Below are 21,078 nucleotides of genomic sequence, written 5' to 3'. Positions count from 1 at the left end.
TTAGAGCTGTGTAATTTTTGTCTGTATTTAAACACACAGAGGTAATCTACAGTTATAAAAATACTAATTGCTGAGTAGAGTTGTATTAGAGATGATCAAGTTGTCTATGTTTATCCTTATTTTCTTTTTACTGATGTATCCGAGTATGTCAAATGCAACAATAGTCACTCTCACTTTGTTGTAAGAAATTCTCTCTCTCTCTCTCTTTCTATCTATCTGTCTATCTCTCAATCTATCTATCTATCTATCTATCTATCTATCTATCTATCTATCTATCTATCTATCTCTCTCTATATATATATATATATAGAGAGAGAGAGAGAGAGAGAGATAGATAGATAGATAGATAGATAGATAGATAGATAGATAGATAGATAGATAGATAGATAGATAGATAGGCACGAAATAATGAGGGCTTTTTCGTGCTGTTTAGTTTTTTTTTTGTTATGTAGTTTGTGTTAAAGTTTGGGTTTACATAGCTTCCACTGTTATTTGCGAATCCTGTTATTGGTTTTATGACTTAGGCTCAACAGTTTTGGTGTAACGTTTTAGGGTTTTAGGACCAAATGACTAATTATTCATAATTGCTAATTAGGCTCTCAATTACGCCATGGTGTCTGCAGGCAGTACACATGTATACACCAGGCCTGAGCTATTTTATCTATTCAGTCGCTAAGTGTACCTTTTGGGCTTGCGTGCAGTTGCCTGTCTACAGTAAAATCTCAGTAACACATAAAATGTTTATTTAAGTCCGGCGCAACACAACTGAAAGTGTTCATTTAAACCTGAGGATTTCTGCCGTGTAGTGTAAACTATAATGTTTATTATCGGCTAAGGTTTGGCGGAAATGACCATGATCAAATGTCAAATGCTTTATTAGAATTGTTGTTCCGTCGCGTGGATAACAATATAAACAACTTTTTGTCAAGACTTTGACAAAGACTTTAAAAATGTAGTCTTTTTAAGCGATTTGCATGAAATCATGTTTGTATAAACATATTAAATAGCCCAAATAATAATTTCATACGACAAAGTTGAAAAAAAAAAACCTTGTATTAAATATAATGTAGTTAAAAATGTATTAACACAATCCCGACTCTGAGGAATTAATGTGAATGGCCACGCTAAGGTTCATTATAATTATGTTTAGCGCACAGAACATTGATGTACTGTAGCTGACACAGCTGAAAGAATACTTAGATCCAGTGGGAATGTACAAAACGGAGTGATATCAGCCAGAAGTCATCTTTACCCCTCAGTGGTTATATAGGTTTTCAGACTACTCAGTGTTCAGTTTCAGTCTGCAGATAAAGAACTGATAGTGTGAGAAACTACACATTATGAATGCTTATTTTGTCTTCTATGAGAAACGAAGGGGAGGAAATATATCTTGTATAGCTCTACATTTTGTGAATTACCAGGTTTTACACAAGCCCGGGCTTACTGAGCAGTCATTTGCTGATTAGTTTGGACAAATAGTAAAGTCGAGTTGTTTGCTTTGTTAATTGCAGAGAACAATGTTTAACAATGCCCCATTAATACAAACGTGGGTTCTTGGTTCTGGCAAGAGAAAGAAAAATGCACGAGAATAATCCCTAATTAGGAGCTGTAAGTGTAGATGGCGGTTCTTTAGGAGAGGTTGTGTGAAGCACGTCGGCCAGCAGCCAGGCGACAGGCGCCGGAGCAAACACACAGCACAAAAGCCTGTCTGAAGCCTAAAGGCCATCTTCCTTCATCCCGCTATCCTCCTTCATTTAATCCTGAACTGGTGGTCCATATTATACCATGCAATTATTATTATTATTATTATTATTATTATTATTATTATTATATACAGCTCCACGATTTTCAAAAATGTGATAATAAATAGTAAGCATACGGCCGCCAGAGGGCGCAGTAGCCTGTGTAGCCTCAGTTAATTGGGCAGCTTAGATTTGTGTACCTCTACAACACAGGTTCTACGAGTGATTTGCAATGAATGTGTAGAAGTGTGCTATTCAAGAAACTTTCACATGGCCTGTTTGTAACCTTAACATTAGATTACCATTTGTATGTTGTTCTAACTCCACTCCAAATAAACATTAAAATATTAAGCATTACGCATATTCTGTCATTAGTAAGATATAAAGCCTTACTCAACTAAGACAAAATAAATTGCTCTACATTTTATAGCATTACGTAATCCCTCCAGAATCCACACTTGTCTAAAGGTTGTGGCTAAATTGATGGATTCAATAGTCAATAGACCCATACATCAAATACGTTTGCTTACACATGTGTAAAAATGTTTAAAAAGACTATTAAAAAATTGCTCCGCCAACAAGGAAATTAATTCAACGCGTTTTTTATTGAAACTGTGAGAGAATCCAACAAGAAAATATCCGAACAACCAGCAAATGCGACACGTTCATTTTCCTAAAGCATATGTGGGACTCTAATCCAGTCCATGAAGGCGAATTTAAGTCTCTTGTGTTGGAGTGAATCTCCTGAGGCCCTCTCAAAGCGCATACTAGCGTATTAAATAGTATGTCATCTGTAGCACTACAGTTCCTTGTACACATATGGTGAGCTACTCTTGACATACTATTTAGTATAGTAGTGTGTGATTTTGGACGGCAGTCCCAAGTGTTCTTCAACTAACTATTCAACGAAGACACACGCTTCTGTTAACGTGTCACAGGCAGATTAAACAGCGTTGCATCACAGATAGAAATTATCTGCTTCAACCCAACAAGAGCTATGAAGGAGCTTTCATTTACAGTATTACAGTTCATGTAAAATGAAAAAAAAAAGCACAGAGTTAAACTCTAAATAGTATATACACGCAAATGTACAGCTGTGAATAAATTAATACCGATTTGCATATTCTTGGATCCTTATAGCTTATTTACAGAATTTCTTTTTAATTACATTAAATAGGTCACGCACAACTGTCCGCCGGATTATTACAAACAGTCCACTGACTCTCACTGCAATCCCTTTTTAATTTACACTTATTTGGATGTAGCTTGATTGAATGACAGCATGAGTTTACAGTTTGTAAGTGTCGTTTGATCCACATCCACCCTTTTCTGGCCAGCTGTGACATTTTCTAACAACATTCTGCAAAACTGGCCAGTTGGTTTTATTTTCATTCATGGATTGTTGTAACTTTTTCATCAAGTTTTCCATGAAGTCCGTTAGGCTTTAGGGGATAGTAGATTGTCTTCGCAGCATTTTTAAAGATCTGTTCAAGTTTCCACCACGAGAGCACCAAGTTAATTCTTATTCAACAAATTATTTTGTTAATAATTTTTTTCCTTCTTTTTTTGCTATTGCCACTGCGAACATCCACTGGTTAAAAAAAAAAAGTATACGAAGATCCTTCCGATAGCCACTTAATAATAACATCCTCTGCCAGTTCAAGTCATGCCCTGGATAGGTTTGTTGATCCTGGCTCATTTGGGAGAGTTCCTGGGTGAGGATGGCTCCCTTTGGCTTTCCAGGCCGCTCACTAGCCTTTGGATGTTCTGTAGTTCATTGATGGACTCCTTCAGTGTGGCTTTGGGAGAGCCGTTTCTCTGAGAGGACGCGGCTTTATGGTTGTGTTGATCGGGCACAGGACTAGCCTCCCTGCTGCCTGATTTCGAGGACTCCGATGAGGGATTCAGGCCACCTGCCAATCCAGTGGTGAGCAGGTTTGTGCTTTGAGGAATAGCCACTGGAAGTTGATAGGGACTGAAGCGTAGCCGCGGCCGTGAGCTGTTTAGGAACGGGTTTCGCGAGAGAGAAGAGGAAGTGCTGCTGGCGGGGAGCGCAGAGGCCGCGGCAGCTGCTGCAGCCATGTACGTGTACGGGTAGGGGAACAGACCACCGAATGGAGGCATGGGGATACCCTGGATTAAATAATAATAACAATAATACATTTTAAAATTCCATAGCATCAACTCAGCAATTTAGAGACATGTCTAGACAGACTAAAAATCAGGGTTGGGTGAGTTTTCTGCCTTTAGGCTAAAATTAAAATGTATATTTGTAACGTATAAAATCTCAATAAAACTTGTAGATAAATCACCTAAAAGTAATATCACGCACGTATGTTTACCTTTGATAATGTTTGTATTGGGTAAATGCTTTTTAGTTTGATCGACAGCATGGCCTGGCTAGAGGACCTCTAACCAGGCAAACACTGCAGGGGAATGGTGGGGCCTGCACTGTTTGCGCTGTCTGCATACAAACTACTCATGGGCATGAAATAACATGATTTTTTTAATAGACATTCGTTACTTGTTCTTTCACTTGTCACCAGTTCCATAACAAATATAGTGCACGTTATTCCACCCTTGATGTTACACTGAATAGTGAGAGTAAAGTCTTACCTGAGAGGCTAGCATGTGCTGAGACAGGTGAAAGGGAAATGGATTAGGATTACTTCCGGCCCCTTGTGCCGGAAGACTGCCATTCTCCAAGCCGCTTGTTCCTGATACTGAAGCCAGTAGATGTCCCATACCCATAGCAGAAAATGCTCCAGGGCCCATGGCGAACTGTCCTGGGTGAAAGAGCAGAGGCTGTCCGGTGTTCAGAGGGTTAAAGAACTGTTGACTGTGCAGGCCAGAGAGAGCTAGACTCTGCAGATGTCCTGCTCCGAAATGTGATGGACTCTCTGTCTGGACCATAAGTGGCGAGAAACTGTCTTTACTTCCGCTAAGACCAACATTGTCCACGTCCTTCTTAGACGATTCTGTACTATCTTTCCTGTGCTTGTTCTCCTGTTTGTCGAGGTTGCCTAGGCTAAATATGGACTCGTTTTGCTTTCTTGAATCCGACAAGTCCTCCTTCTTCTCCGTGTTCTGCCTCTCTCTCGACTGCTCTTCACATCTGGGGCTGAATGGAGAGGGTGGTTTAGGACTGCTCGATCCTCCACAGCGATCCTCTTGGTGCTCAGCTTCATGCTCACTGTCAGAGCAAGCTTTATCTTCTACAAGGAAAAAAGTGATATTAAAGAAGAGCAGTTGTTTTTATTTCTTAATGATCATTTCAGTTGTATTCAATAACAGGTGAGTAAGGCAAGAAATGTTTCAGGTCAGGTTTAGTAGGGTTCAATAATAATAATAATGTCAAGTAATTATTTAGCTTGTTAGCGTGAACCGTGCAATTTAAATCTATAGCCTGTGCATGCAAAGTCCGCTCATAGCCTACTTAATTTTAGCATAATATGGCAGTGAGTCGTCGAAATGTAACTATATTGTCATTAAGCATATACAGAGACAATGGTAAAATGTGATAATATAGGAAATATTTTACAGTGAAAACAATTATAATTTTCCAGCAGTTCACGGGTCAGTTATGCAACCATTTTCTGTGTACATAGCAAAACTTCAACAAATGTGTTAACAGTTGATTTTGATTGAAATGTTGGTTTAAAATCGTACAACTACTCGATGAGGGCATTCTAACTGAATTCACTTAGTCGTAACCCAACGCCTATGGAGCCTAAATCCGCTTGCAGAGTCAGTTATTCTTCACTGCAGGTGTTCACAGCCTGATAAATTCCAGTAGAATCGTTTTCCTAGCTTAGTCTGAATACACAAACTCTAGCAAGTCGAATGGAGACTCTACCTCTATTGGCTCTGGTGAAAGCGAGAGGACTCGATGCAGGTCCGAGAGGAGAATGGACAGAGTCCCTGGCTGCGGCGTGTTCGCCTGAGGACGCGTCTGAGTCTGCCCCTTCCCGGTCCACTTTACACTGACCAACCTCATACATGTGTAAAGAGGGCAGAGTTAACTGCTTCCTGGGGCAAAAAAATATCGGGAGAGAAGGAAAAGGAAATTAAAAATCCAGCCAAAATAAATATTTCTTACTGAAAAAGAGGACGACTTAAAAAGACAGACAAAATACAAGAAGGCAATATGTTATTAAATTTAGGTTTGTAAGAGATTTACAATACCTTTTTTCCCTCCTTCCATTTCCCGTGTCTCTGAAGCCTTTTGCAAAGGGATTATTATCAATCTTCAGCTGTGTAATCTGAGGGAAAAATATTTATTATTATTATTATTATTATTATTATTATTATTATTATTATTATTAATATTAATAATAATGAACTTATTTATTTGAAGGTGTTATATACATGATGCATCACCGCATCTTTGTATATAACAATCTTTGTCTTTGTTTGCCATTACTTATATATATAAACATAGGCCTGAATTTAAACCATTAATAATATTTATAGAAAACTTAGTCATACTGAAAAGCCCCATGAGAACATTTCACTTGTAAATATTCATTTGTCTCTCACTAGCTACACAGCACGCAGTTCTTGCCTACTGTAAGCTACCACCAACAGGAAAAAGAAAATTATCAATAATTAATGCGTTTTTATAACTGAAATAAAAAAATGAAAAATTAATCCCGATATTTCTTAGTCAAGCGATAAAGGTGACATGCGTTAGGCAGGAATTCACAGAAGTAAAAGTATTGTGCATTTGCGTTGGTGTTTCCTGAAAGATTTGAGACTGACCACTTTGATTGCAAAAATTTCAAGTGTTCAGCTCCCAGACTCACTGGCGAGCTTAAGTGCCTGCTAATCGATTGGGACTCTATGCCATAAACTTTACGATGGCCAACAAGCCGACCAGACCCCCCCCCCCCCCAAACACACACACACACACGTAGGGCAATTAATATCAGCTCTGAGGTCGCACTAACCCATAGGAAATAGCTGTGTACACGTTAACCCTCCACTAGCAAATATGAAGGCCATAAATTCGTGTTTTTATTGAAAAAAATACCTTACAAAAGCTGATGCGGAATCACAACAGAAAATGCAACGCGAAGAACTATAGACTATAGGTGGCTAGCTATGGCTTGCCTGGGATAATTCTGTTTCAGTCAGTTGTACCAACATTTAACTTGTTGGAGAGACACAAGAGCAGCTTTTTTGCCTAGTAAAAGCAAAAGGTACACATGACTGAAATGTCTGCTCTTGAACGTGACGCATACTTTAACTTTGCCTTAACTTGACATATACTGTCATTTAAAATAATTGGTTACATTTAATGTGCTTTAGCTAAATACCTTGTCGTTTTGATAGGCAGTGACAGCAATGAATTCCGTCTCGGGAAACACATATGTCCTGAAAGTGCTGTAGGGCAGCTTCAGAATATCGTTGGCCCTCACAATATGGAACCTGGGCTGGTATTTATGCATTGAATTCAGTATAGTCTGAAAACAAGACAGAAAGGAATCGGTTAGATAAAAATATCATTCTAAAAATAGTCAAATGCTGAACAAAACTATGATAACGATTAAACATAGTAGGCCTGAAATTTCAGAAAGTTGTGGAATTTTTTTTAGCAGTGACTGATTATATGATTATATCAGGGGGTCGATAAAAGCATAAATAAAGGCAAAAGCATATAATTGCAGGTAAAAGCAGTTTAGTCGAAGAAAGAAACAGAATGTGTAAGGAAAAACACAAGCTTTCCTATTTGACTTTACAGGTATCAAATGGTTGTGCCATGCATGTAAATTCTTCTATTTGTTTCCTGTCGATTTGTTTTGCAGGCGAGTGAAGAGCACAGGGCCGCAGATTACGTTCGACTATATAAGGTAGAGAACATTACTGCCAACCTTTGCATCCGCCACCTTTTTTAAAAAAATAAATAAAAAAATAAACTTTTCCACACTACTTTAGAAGTCCTGGGCCTTCATAAGTACGGCCAACAGTCTTGACCTGTCCCCTATCCTTTGTCTGATTTGTCACCCTTTATACTTTGATTACAAAAAAAAAAAAAAGCTCAGCATTCACATTGCATCAGCGTCATTATTTACAACTCGAAAGTAAATTATATTCTATGTCAGTGAAGCATGTAAAAGGAACCAGGTTGTTCTGTGCCTCTGTGGCATTATTCTGTTGTAAGATTGTGAGCACACCTATGTTACATTAAGGTACTCGCAAAGGAAAACGGAAATATTGATGAAATATGTCGTAAAATAAGAGGCCAAAAGCGTCAAATATTTGTAAAACGTCTGTCAATCTGCTAAACCGCTTTTGGCCAACAAACAGGCCTAATCAACCGTCTCCTTGGAATAGAGTCGTAGCATGGAATAGAAGGTTACTTACAAATCCATGCTTGTCTGAAATGTTGTTCGTCAGTTTGAGCTTATGGAAAGCGACAGGTTTTGCCATCCACTGCTCTCCTGTAGCTGGACTATCCGGGTGGATGTACATGCGCTTGGGCATCTCCGGGTCGGCCTTCCCTGCCACCATCCAGCGCGAGTTATGGAACTTGTAGCGGCAGTCATCAGCGGCCACAATATCCATCAACAAAATATATTTGGCTTTTTTGTCAAGTCCGTTTATTCGGACCTTAAAGGGAGGAAACATTCTCCTAAAAAAAAACATTGTTCATTCAGAATATTAATCAATATGTTATTCAGATAAGTTCCACTATACATTTAGTGATTAAAGCGAATAAAATAATCAAGTAAAACAATGACGATTATCATAAGCTGCTAGACTATCTATAATATAAACAGTCACCTACGTGCAAAAAAAAATTTATAGCTTATTTTTCTTATTTTTTATTTTCTCCCAAAACAGGTTTCGAACTATTAAAAATCGACTTAAAAAACACAGACCTAATGTTTTGAGTTTTTTTTTTTTTTACATTACTTTTACATTTTTTTCTGTTTAAGAAACGGCTTATAAAACTGAGACAAGTACATTTAACTGTTGAACAAGACGTGCTTATACGGACAACAAAATGTCGGTCACTAAACCTTCCAGAATCCGTATTTATACACATACTAGATGAGACTATATAAATTCGACGTGGTGTATCCATTTGAGAAATCAAAATTCAGTATGCAAACTCGGGATATATTTAGACTTCAAAACAAAAAAAACGTGTGCAGTTACATAAAATTTTCATATTTTCTGAACGCCTAATAAAATCAATTTACGGATAATATTTAACATCGGTAAATAAGGACGCACAAACACAAACCCGCTCTGTTTGCTTAGACACACTACAAAGAAATCATAATACATACAATACGATTATGGCAGATGTTGAACATTTAGTAAAGTAGGTCATTACCTGCCAGATTTAGTAATAACCATCTCTGTTCCTAATTTGTGGAACTGGTCCCATAGATCCTTCGCTTCCAGTGTGACTTTTGGATCATCTTCCACCTCTTCCTCCGGCTCGAGACTTTTGAGGCTGCGTAGATGAGCGGCCTGGTGGTGGTGACTGAGCGCCGGATGGAGCGCAGCCTCGGCGGCTCCAGCCAGACTGTGCTCCGTCAGCGGCTTAGTGAGAGCGGCGGGCGGCAGCGCTAGAGCCGGGAAGAAGGAGGGCTGAGCGGCCGCCAGGAACGCTGACATGGGGAAATCGGTGGGCCGGTGAGCGTGGAAAGGGTGGTAAGCCATGGCACTGCCTGAAAAAACTGGATCTCTCATCGGTGCATCCAAAATCGCTGAAAAATGTGATATTTAAGTGATGTTTTTTTTTCCTTTCACAGCGGCACTTATCCAGCAGGAATATGCCGTCGTAACGCTCTGAGGAGAGAAAAACGCTGAGGTAATCTTCGACTACAGTGCAAAGTTTCTGTATTGTCGTTCAAAAGAGAGCGGAGGCAGAGTGGCTACAGGGAATAAGCACTTCGGTTTCCCTATAGCTGGAGATTTCACCAAGTCTCGTACTATTACCGGTCAAAGTGAGCGCAACGACACTTTGAAAGAAGATATTTGTTTCCTGCGCGCGCGCCGTTCTCATAAAAATAAGATCACTCTCTCGACGCAGATGCCCATCTGCACGATCATATTCTAAGAGAGAAGCGGAGGTGAAGCGGCTTAGTTCCTGCCCTGTCCACTGCACAACTGTAACTATCTCACACGTCCTTCCTGCTCCGCTCCCAGTACTAATGAACCAAGCCCCCTTGATTGCTGATTTTACGCTTTTCGGACCAATTGTGAGCCTCCATAGGCGTGGTTTTGACAGCTCCGGCCAGGCCCAAGGAGAGGGGGTGGACAAGAAGGTGTCGGAAGCATTAGCAGTAAGAAAACATGTCAACAGAATAAAATATTAACCAATGACAGAAAAGCAGGGAACTCCCTCCCACACGTCGGAGCCTAGGCGGGTCAACGCTCATTCCTCAGCCGCAGCACGGACACACCAACTCGATCAGCTTTTCGCTTTATAATCACGACGAGACTATGCCAGCCTTGTCAGAGCCACCAAATTCACTTCCGATGCACTGGAAACCAGGAATTACGATGACTGAGGTTAATTGTTGCGCTCTTTACTATTCAATCTAATCAATAAAATGGGTGCTAATTACTAAAATAACGCGACTCTAGTGAAGGACTAAACATGCACTTCCATCGGAGGAAAACCCATTTCCCACCGGGCGCATGTGTTTACAAACATGTACAATTATTTGAGCGTTATAGCTAAAATAGTCTATGCTGTATATCGCGATCCCAAAACAAGACCAATAAAATGCTACAGATTGCAAAGGCAGTTTGACACGTATTTAGTGATGTGGTCGTACAGGTATATTAGGAAACGACCTATTAATATGTTTGGTCTCATCACAAACCTGGCAAGAGAGGAGGCGACTTATAAAGCGGACACTGGCACTTTAAATGCAGCACGGGTCACTGGAAAAACACAAGCCTATAAGCAATTCAAAGACAAGACGAACGGAAGGAATATGAAGACAGTGTAAAGATAAGTTTGGTGAGTGTCTTCTTCTTGTTGAACCTGCTAATCTACTTCATATCATTGAATGACATGCCGAGCAACTTGTATTGATGAGAGATTTCAGCACATCAGCATATCTCCAGCTTATTCTAACAGCACAGCTAGCTACAGCTTTGAATGGAAATGATGCTCGAATTAATCTGTACTTTAAGATAAACATATAATTTATGGTTTTGTAGTTATTCATCTATGATTTCTAAAAACTGCATGGTGGTGATTGATATATCGTAATATAGCACATCACTATTTGTTCATTAAGGACCGCTTTTAAATATTTACCATACATTTTCAGCCTTGGGAAAGAAAGAAAAAAACAATAATCCAAACCCTTGAGTGGAGATGTTCGTTGCAAAGTGCACTACATCGTTACAAAGCAGCGCGATAGTGGACAGTGGATTTAATTGGATACGGTATGTTGGACAGTCGCTTGGCGCCAGTCGGCTGATGGACCGCAATAAGAAATGTTCACTGGCATATCGATTTTAAAATGTTCAGCAGCACACTACAAGCTTTTCTGTTTAAAATGCCAGTGCTGTTAATTACTGATAAAACATGAAAAAAGTAAACGAGTCATGAGTTAACAGCAAGTGTTTTCCAAAACAACCAAAGTCAAAGATCCCCAAACAAAGTCAAAGATCCCCAAACAAAGTCTGTTCTCTCTTTCACACGTTTTTACGGTGGAGCTGCCGTGGAAGAGTGCGGCAACCAGTTGTGCTTCCAATTAACCCTTTACTGTCACTAGTAGTGCTCTCTGTCTGTCTGTCTGTCTTTCTCTCTCTGCCCCCCCCCACACACAGTTACATATGCAAATGATCTCTAATGTAATGACTATAATCATTAATTCGGATAGAACATTTGTTTACAGATTTATATATGTATATATATATATATGCACTGTCAACAGGTCAATATTATTTATGTGAGAGGGATTATATAGTTAATATGCAACGGATTTATATTTGAGATTCTACAGAAATAAATATATATATACAAAAGCAATGGGAAAATAAAATCCACACATTTAGTATTACATTTTTAATATTTAATCGTGTTTATCAAAGTGGAGTTAGGGGTCTTGCTAATAGTCTCGGTGGTACTTGCAGGTGGTGCTGAAATGCAGGATTTTGGGTCTTAAACGAATGGCAATTTACTAATGTGAAAAATGATGGAATAATACCCGTATAATATGATACAAGTTATTTATGCGTAGCAAAACGTGCATTGGTCATGACCAAAATAAAATATTTCAATATTTTAGTAGCCTTTTTATTACAATAAAAACACAACTCTTTACATTAAAAGAATTACAGTTTTATAAAAGTATAAAAATATAGAATGACCATTGGAGCTGCATGGAATAATAATAAAAGCCAGGTACGTGTGATGTTTGAAATTAATTGGCATATATGAGATAATGAGAGAATCAGAATTAAAACAAAGAAACATACGCTGGTAAAACTGTAGGCAGGTCTGTGATTGCACCTTGTAAGTTAATATTAAAATGTTCATATGTTGAATTTTAACACAACAATTAGACCAAATTTCAGTGATTTAGACACAGAGATTTAGCACAGACGTCTGTTTTTGTTTTGTTTTGTTTTTTTCCCCCCCGCCGGGTAATAAATTGTAAATGAAGAGAGAAAAGCTAATTCATGTAATTCACACTGTATTGATTTTAGTTGTTTAAGTCTAACCACATGATAAAGAAGTCTCTCTTTTTCTATTCTTTTCTCTTTTTTTTATCTTACAGTCGTTGGATTTGGCGGCGGTGCTGTGATTTGTTCATTAGGGCCTGTAAGCGCTCTTCTCTGCTGAAGTGTTTATAGGCTGAAGGGAGCCGCTGACTCGCCCTAATCAATATTCTGTGTTTGATCTGTGGGCTTTAAACTGCGACACAGGACGATTTCAAGTGGAAAGAGATTAAGCACACATGGGAATGGTAATGGTTTTCCATGTATATACTTAAGGAACTAATCACATCAACAGAGTCACTGCAATTACGTCCGATTTATTTTTCCTACGGCCTCGATCCTCACTGACACACATCCAGCCCGACGAGAATGTAATCAAGCGCTGAGCCATTATCACACATGACTTCAGAGTTGTTCATGCTGGAAACTTTGCAGAGCCGGTGCTAACAGTGAAATCCCCGTCGTTAAAGACAGCATTACATGTCTAAATTACCGGCTAAATAAGAGGTTTAATGACAAGGTGGAAAGGATGCAAAGAACACTGCTTTCAGCAGCTGGAGTTCCTGAATAAATCATGTTACGCCTTATTTGCTCGTGTCAGGTTTTGTGTCTTTAAATCCAACGTTTGTGTTCAGTTCTATAAAAACACACATGATGTTAATATTTTATTAGCATATAATCATTATCATAGAATATTATAGACGCTGCAGTTACGACTTGGATTCTAAAATCTTCAGGTATATAAGCTTTGCTTGGTGCAGCCAAGTTTTACTATTAACGTTACGCTACATTTAAATCAAATATTTAGTACATTATACTACAATAATTTTTCTGTTAGCACTGAAGTACACTGTTACAAACACACACACACACACAGTTTTTTCACATGTATATTGTCAAACTACAGTTTTCAGTAGAATGCAGTGGTCATTTAAATGGACTCGTTTCTGTCTTTCTTTTTCATTTTTACATGATTGCCACTTCCTTTAATCTTTTCGCCATCTCTGACCGAACCTCTGCATCATCTCTCTTGCTAAATTTAGCCGCTAGACTGAGGCTTTGGCGCCAGACCGTTTAAGACCTGTCAAAGTCCCTCATATTTCCCCTTGTCACAGGGATCCCACCGGCCAATAGCTCCAACTCCTCCTCTTCTCTCCTCTCCTCTGCTCTCTGCCCAGCTCTCTTTTTCATTCAACTCATCCATGTGTATGATTCTTCACATTTCTTAATCCTCAGTTAAGGAGTTGAATCTGCTGGCTAACACAAGTTGAACACAGTAAAGTCGCTGTGCTCAGGGTGTGTAACGCTACATAATTTGTTTTAAGAGCAGTTGCAGTATCAATACCCTAACCGCCCCCCCACACACACACACGCGCAAGCGCACATACACAACACAATTTATTTTCTCATATTACAGGTAACAGGCTTAGTAATATGACTTACCGGCTAATGAATTGATTAGCAGGAAGCTCTGTAGGCTGAACATTGAGTATGCCGATATAAAGCGTCCACTGAGGGTTTCTGATTTATTGCTGTTTAGATGCATTTGCGGACTTCTACAAGATTTGAGTATACCTCACATTAAACTAACAAATAAGTCAAGAATTATGCCATATCTGCAAAACACACATAAACTTCCATAAGAAGACAATCAGGGTATAATATGTTCACTTATCAGTTTATGTGACTGACTTTTGCTGAAGTCCTGTCCTTTCCCCACAGGTAACAGCTGGGGGCGCTCTAATGACCCTTGGGACTGTGTTACAGCTCACACACCACGCACTGCCACCATGCCTATGAGCCTATGACGACCATTTCCATCGCTTATCCCAGCCAGGCTGTTTGGTTACACCTGTCTGAGAACATTATGAGCACATTTTAAGTGTAAGTGACCTGTATATATATTTGCAAATTTTGAAGAAGAAAAAAAAAAAAAAAAAAAAAAAAAAAAAAAAAATATATATATATATATAAATATATATATATATATATATATATATATATATATGTATATATGTATATATATATATATGTATATATAAATAGTCAACAATATGCAACAGTGATTTATTTACTTTAATAAATCTTTAATAAAACTTTATTAAATATTCCCTTTATATTTGGAACTTTGTAACCTAGATGTAGCTAAAGCTGCAGTGATAAAGTGCAAAATACTGTGTATTACTACATTTTTTTAAATTAATTAGGGTCTTTGTTTAAAAACAAAATCTGCTCTCCCCATTTCGATAGGTTTCACAGAACCGCGTGTATTTTTTCTTATCCACAATTTCATGGAAAACACTTAGCAGTCACAGCAAACTAGAGAAACCCGTCAACATAAAACAATAAATATCGATAAAGATCACAAATCATACTAAAGAGTTTTACTTCCTCCGCTGACAATAACTGATTCATATGCAAAACGAATCGTGTCATATTTTCATTTTAGTCTTAAAAAAATAATAATAAAACAGAAACGGAGTCAGATCTCTTTATAACACCTGCGAGCAGAAATATCCCAGTGACTAACAGCACTATTAAACGCGCTTTTTCCCCTACTCATAGACAAATAGTCTCTAAAAAATCTCAAAAAACCGTTTTCACGTTTCTTAAAAATATATTTCAATTTTTGGAATATATTAATCCGGTTACAAAGAAACTTTGATGTGTTCTTACAATCACAGTATCTGCGCAGCCTCAGTGTCCTGAAATGCAACAAGTGTTCAGCAGTTTCCATTCAGATACTATTGAAACATTTTTTATATTAATAATTCAGTTATATGTTACCTGTTTTAATTGAATACGATCCTATTCATTTAAAGCTGTATTAGTTTTATAAGCCCTCGTTTTTTTGTTTTAATTGCGGCATAAATTAAACCCATAGACGGAGATTAGAAAGGATTTCAAGAAATAAAACGAGCGATTAATTTCTAAATAATTTAGCGATTACTTTCTAATCAATCACGTTCATTTTAAAAGAGACTGGCAGCGTAAACACACAATAAATGCGCATGTTACAATAAAATTCATACTGTTTATATTTCTATTAAGACTCTAAGCAAATAGCATATAAACTCACAAAAAAGCTACACGGCTTGATCTGAAAATGACATTTAACTAATATTTAAAATCATATGTCATTTATTACACGTGATGATTTTAGTTACTTTGTAATGGCGCATTCTAATCAGCCCGGTCTGCATTTATTATTCTACAAGAAAGCTATTTATTTATTTATTTGTTTATTTATTTATTAATTACCTCGACCTGTGAACAAAAGTAAAAGCAAAATGAAGTCGCAGTCCTTACCATTTAAATTATACATATACAATATGAATTAGGCATAAATGCAAAAAATATGTAAATTCCAGTCAAATCAATTATTTATAAAATAGTCGAGCGTCATGAAATTTCAAGTTTCAAGCTTTATTGTTATTTAATTTTCCAGTTTTATCGACCATAATCAAGATAGCTTATTAATAAGTTATTTTTTAAGCTCACAAACCTACATTTTTTTTAAATTAAATAATAATAATAATAATAATAATAATAATAATAATAATAATAATAATTTGTATATTAGCTTAGCTGTGTCTTAAGCAGTGAACTAAATGTTAATACTTGTTGAGTATTGTGAAGTCCTGAAGCAGTTTTTTTTTTTGCACTTGGTTAAATTAAAGATGCTGAGTGGCTATGTCAGTTCCTTTGGATTCATGAAAAGTGGATTTTTATATTTCTTCTGAAGGTCAGCTGAATGCCAACCAAGTTTAAGATTACTTATCAGCCCCACACCATTTCAAGCTGCCACTCTGATTTATTGTAGTCACCCAAACTTATCTTCCAAACAGAGATATCTGACAGTGGACCAGTGGGAGGAGAGAGAAATCCTGCCACCTCTCACCACCTGGCCTGACATGATTCTGTGTGTGTGTGTGGAGTGTAGGACTCACTTCCAGGGATCTTCTCAGCCATTAGTGAGCTCAGTTTGCAGACGGTGTACAGCCCTCACTGTAGAGAAGCTGGGACGTGTGTGGGGGTTTGTTCCTGCATGTCTGCTGCTCATCTGTTCAGTGCACTACAGGAGATCTGCAGAAAGGAGAGATTTAACTTGTTCCCTTGTGTCATATATCTCAGTCTCTCCACTCCTTAGTGATGTACAGGTGTAGAGGGTTTACAAGAAGGTCCTGGAATCTTATAGCTCACCAAAGCAGGGGGTTATAAAGTACGATTTTAAGAATAAGATTGAGAACATTTAGAAATTTATCTTATGTTGTCACCTTTTTAGGAATTCTTTAGCTTGTATGTACCAGATGTTCTGTGAGCTCATGACTGTTTATAATAAAGATTACTTTTATGGTGCATTATCAGCATTTTCGCTGGTTTTCTCTATGGTTATTAAGTTAATTAGCACATCTCATTTATATGACTGTTACATATACATATACAGTTAGACAATACTATAATTCAGCCACATTCCTCTAAATCAGTAGTGTGTAGAATTCAAAAACATGCCTCATTCCTTACGTGATTGTTTTAAAGAGAATAAGATGAGGAAGGACAGCAACTAGATTAGAATGTTAAAATATCTCATTTCTCATTTTTGTTAAATGGTCAGTCAATACAGAAAAATCTCTCACTCACTCACTCACACACACACACACACACACAAAAGGAAACATACCAAAAAAAACCCCTAAAAAACTATTTTTCACCTGTTTAGGTTTGTGGAATTAAGAAAACACTGGAACACGTTATAATACATTTATAAGTAGAGCAATTGAGTTGAACTGTAAATGATTACATAGTTTCTAGCTGAGCCTCTATGTATTATTTATTTATTCTCTCTTCCTTCGGTGTCCCAGCTCAGTACTGGGTATTGACACACAACCATAAATGGTCAGAACGAACAGTTCATCTATTAAAGTAAATAGACACAAAGCAATGTGCATTTGACAGATCATTTCAATTGCAAGGATTTATATTCAACAGGATTAAATCAGTGTCGTTCAAAAGCATATTACAGTTCACAAAAAGCATGTGCAATGCATTCATGGCAATATAGTCATGCCAATATTGACCTTTGTAAATCATTCAGCGAGTGAGGCCAGCAATCCCTTCACATCACATGCACCTCAGTGTTGCTGCATGTACTACGCTGTCCAGTCCAACCATAACAGCTTTCATTATGCCGCAAGCTGAGCTGAAAGCTATTACAGCAAAACCTTCATCAATATCACTGGAGTTTCTTTATGTCCTGTCATGTCCTGTCCTGTCTAGTCCAGTTCAAGAGAATAGCTCTTTTAGAAAAGTCATAAAGACACAAAACGATGTGTGTGCACGCGTGCGTTTGCTCAGAGAGAAGGAGATTTGCTACGCAGTTATTAACTCTCTCTAAACACGACATTACACACAGACCTCACACACCTAAAAAGATGCTGAGGATGTGAGATGTTTCACAAAGCGTATCCTAAAAATCTGAAAAGGAAACTAACACTTAGTGGCTCATTTACTAGCAAACAATTAACTCTGCAGTAATCAATACATTTAAAAGGCTAACAGGACAAACAACACAACACACACACCCTAACATAGCCACTCACATACACTGCCTTTAGTTCAAAAGGTGCAAAAAAACGAAAGAAAAGAAAATCCATTCCTGGACGTAAAGGAACAGAGAATTAAATACACAAAGAAACTGTATGTAAAACGTAGGTAAACTAAGAAGAAAAAAAGAAAACAACATTTTGTTATATTTCTTCCCCTCATGTAATTATATAAAATACTAAAATAGATTAAAAGTATTTTTTTTTGTCTTATGAGATATAAATGTAATGTTTGTATGATTTTGTATGATTGTAAAATGACATTTCATGTAAATAATATAATTAATACACATACAAACATAATACAAATGCAAAATTAGGCTTCAGCAAGTCAAAGAAAGTTTGCATAAGTCCTGATCTTCCTCTTAAATGGACACTAGCAGTCAAACGCTTGGACACATATTTTCTACAGGTTTACAATTTTCTGCTACTAATAATGCACAATGATATAACATACATGGAATTATCCAGTGACCAGGAAAAGTAGTATAAGATTCCATTCTTACATTTGAAAATCCGTATTTGTGTTATTTCACACCGGTCCAAAGCTTTGCACACTTCTGGCATCTTCATGAAGCGTGAAGAAGCAACACCCAGGAGACCTTTCTCAAAATGTCCTAATAGGCTGAGCATTTGTTCTAAACATAATCTACATGTGTTGGAGAAATTATTTAATAATAATAATTAAAAAAAAAAACAAAAAACCCTACTCCTTAAATTTCCATCTTGATCCAGAAAAACAATTAGACATGGGTTTTAACTTCACTATTTAAATTTCCATAGAAATAAATTGATTAAAATGTCATTTTTTTGAAATGTCATAAAACACATATTCAGTCGTACATGTCCAAACTTTTGACTGAGAGGAAATCAAGACATAAACATGTTGAATAACAAGCTCATACATGAAGTTATGGCATGAATACACTCCAATGCCCCATGATATATTGGCATAAACATGTCTATATCGCACACAATTTTTAAAAACTATTTAACGTCATGTATTTGAGAGAGGGACAAAATGGCAGCTGTGACAGCCTTTACACGAGATGAATCACTCCCTCCCTCTCTCTCTCTCTCTCTCTTTCTCTCTCTCTCTCTCACCACATAAGACAACACGTTTGTTACACAATAAGAATCAAGTGGCACATTTCCTGAAAGCCTGCATGCAGGTCTCGTCTCCGTTTCCACTCTGATGTGAAAGGATTTTCGCCGCTTTTCGCTCGACGGTTAATTAGATGGAAGGAGAGGTCAACATTGCACACAACAAAATCTGGATGGATGAAGAGGAGCAGTTCCCTGTGATGGGATGGAAAGGTTGAGGAGAAGCTGCTCTAGGGGAAAGCTGTGGGGTAAAGGCTGAGCGGCTGGCTCTCGTTGGTCGGCAGAGGAGAGCGGTAACCTTCAAAGTTACGAGGAATGCTGCCACTTGTGGAGCCCGAGCTGTTACTCAGCGTCTCGATACTGCCTTCTCTCTGCAGTTCCGCTGAAAGACAGAACAAGGCACAGATAGGAGAGAGAAACCGTAGATGAAAAACACAAAGAAACAGTAAACAAAATTTGCATAGGTAAATGTATAGAAAAATTAAAACGCAGAGAAACAAATATTTTTAAAAAATGATTGTCCATGTTTTATCTCAAACATAATACACAGTACATTCACCCAGCAGAATCAATCATTCATAAACTATAATAATTGTTTGTTTATTACATAATTTCCTGAAAGCAATAATACCAGCTATCAGGAATCTACAAATAGTCTAACATAATTTACTTGTTATTTTTCATGTTTATGCATGTATGTGTTTTCTGTGTTTGGTTTTTTTTTTTTAATTTTTATAAAGAATTTAAACTTGCACCAATGAGAGCAATGATTATGCTATTATTATAGGCAAATTACACATAGTATTCTTTAGTAGAACAGATAGATAAATCTTTATCACCTCATATCCTCTTGATAATGTTTTCAGTAGAGCCATAAAAATGATCTTAATAAATTAAAATACCTTTGTGACAAAGAATATGACAAAATATGCCTAAAAGCTACTTTGAAGTGAAATAGGAGAAGGATGTCAGGTTGGATGTGGCCTCATGACCCAAGCGGCAGGTTTAGAAGAAAGCAGGATGGCAAGGCTTCGGGTGGCTACATTCCACCAGATGATATGTGCTCGACTGGGAGGACAGTAAGGGTGTATGTTTGCTTTGTTGAGAGAGCACCATGCACATAACCCCATGGCCGAAACTCGTAAATTCCACACTGCTGCCTCAAAGTGAAGGGAGTACCACAGTGAAGTGACCACACTACTGCTTTTCCTAGTGCACCATACACACATGCACTTGAACTTCTGGTTTAAATATACACCAGCTCCAAGACATCCTGCAGCCTGAGAGTGATCAGACTCCGCCTGCAGCAGGTCATGGTCCAGTCTCCGGACTGGACAGCACGGACCATGTGCGCCACAGACGGCGAAATCTGGACTGAAAGGTATGTATGGGCGAGGAATTTTTCAATGAAAATAAATAAAGCTGTTACAGATATCCTCACAAGCAAACTCATAATATTGTCACTTTACATGCAACAGGTCTCTCCAACACATTCCACCATCAAAAATACTTTGATCCACTGCCTGTATTTATACCAGTCTACACATGTTCGGGAAGTGCATGAATCGATTTGCAACAAGTATAGTCACTCAGTTCAGTAAGACCAAAACTGAACCTCTTGGCCTCAGGTCACCTAACACTGTTCATCACGGTGAGAACACCAACTCTAAAGTGAACCATGGAGCTGGTAGCTTTTGTTTAGTGTTACAATTGGCATCTTGCCTATTCATGTCCTTGTCTGATTTATTTCTTTAAATGACACATACTATTTATGAACAATTCTATACCTGAATCTACTTCTATATCTCCTCTGCATTCCTCTTACAGTGATACAGCAGCCAAGACATGGGACCTGGTACTGGTTTAACCCGGAATCTTCAGACAGTCAGAGTAACAGTGAAACTACACTTTAAAGCTGATAGTTG

At 37.7% G+C, this 21,078-nt stretch overlaps 2 protein-coding genes and 1 long non-coding RNA gene across 5 annotated transcripts in view; 1 reads left to right on the top strand and 2 right to left on the bottom strand.

The window, feature by feature from the left end:
- Window positions 1–3,230: 3,230 nt before the first annotated feature.
- Window positions 3,231–9,885, bottom strand: tbx2b (T-box transcription factor 2b). Its single transcript, XM_058413606.1, has 7 exons — window positions 9,088–9,885; window positions 8,109–8,376; window positions 7,061–7,207; window positions 5,928–6,004; window positions 5,599–5,771; window positions 4,359–4,957; window positions 3,231–3,875 (listed from the first exon to the last, which is right to left on the bottom strand). The coding sequence occupies exons 1-7, from the start codon at window positions 9,447–9,449 to the stop codon at window positions 3,438–3,440; spliced, it is 2,064 nt and encodes a 687-aa protein (XP_058269589.1). The 5' UTR covers window positions 9,450–9,885; the 3' UTR covers window positions 3,231–3,437.
- Window positions 9,886–10,078: 193 nt separating this feature from the next.
- LOC131367924 (uncharacterized) lies at window positions 10,079–16,816 on the top strand. 2 transcript variants are annotated; one of them, XR_009206985.1, is made up of 4 exons: window positions 10,079–10,731; window positions 12,506–12,694; window positions 14,169–14,330; window positions 16,295–16,816. It is a non-coding gene; the product is annotated as an uncharacterized LOC131367924 (long non-coding RNA). The 2 variants fall into 2 exon arrangements; XR_009206984.1 differs by lacking the exon at window positions 12,506–12,694 and having other exon boundaries at window positions 10,137–10,731.
- Window positions 16,817–17,126: 310 nt separating this feature from the next.
- bcas3 (BCAS3 microtubule associated cell migration factor) overlaps window positions 17,127–21,078 on the bottom strand; it is a 195,618-nt gene continuing 191,666 nt past the window's right edge. The window contains exon 25 of one of the 2 annotated variants that reach the window (XM_058413601.1): window positions 17,127–19,535. In XM_058413601.1, the coding sequence (XP_058269584.1) occupies window positions 19,384–19,535 (152 nt within the window). In that variant the 3' untranslated portion in view covers window positions 17,127–19,383. The remainder of the gene's footprint in view (window positions 19,536–21,078) is intronic. The other variant, XM_058413602.1, reaches the window with a different exon arrangement.

This window comes from Hemibagrus wyckioides, linkage group LG17 (assembly GCF_019097595.1).
Source record: "Hemibagrus wyckioides isolate EC202008001 linkage group LG17, SWU_Hwy_1.0, whole genome shotgun sequence".
Taxonomy (NCBI): domain Eukaryota; kingdom Metazoa; phylum Chordata; class Actinopteri; order Siluriformes; family Bagridae; genus Hemibagrus; species Hemibagrus wyckioides.
Note: the sequence above shows the minus strand (reverse complement) of the source record. Positions and strands in the feature narration are given on the sequence as shown.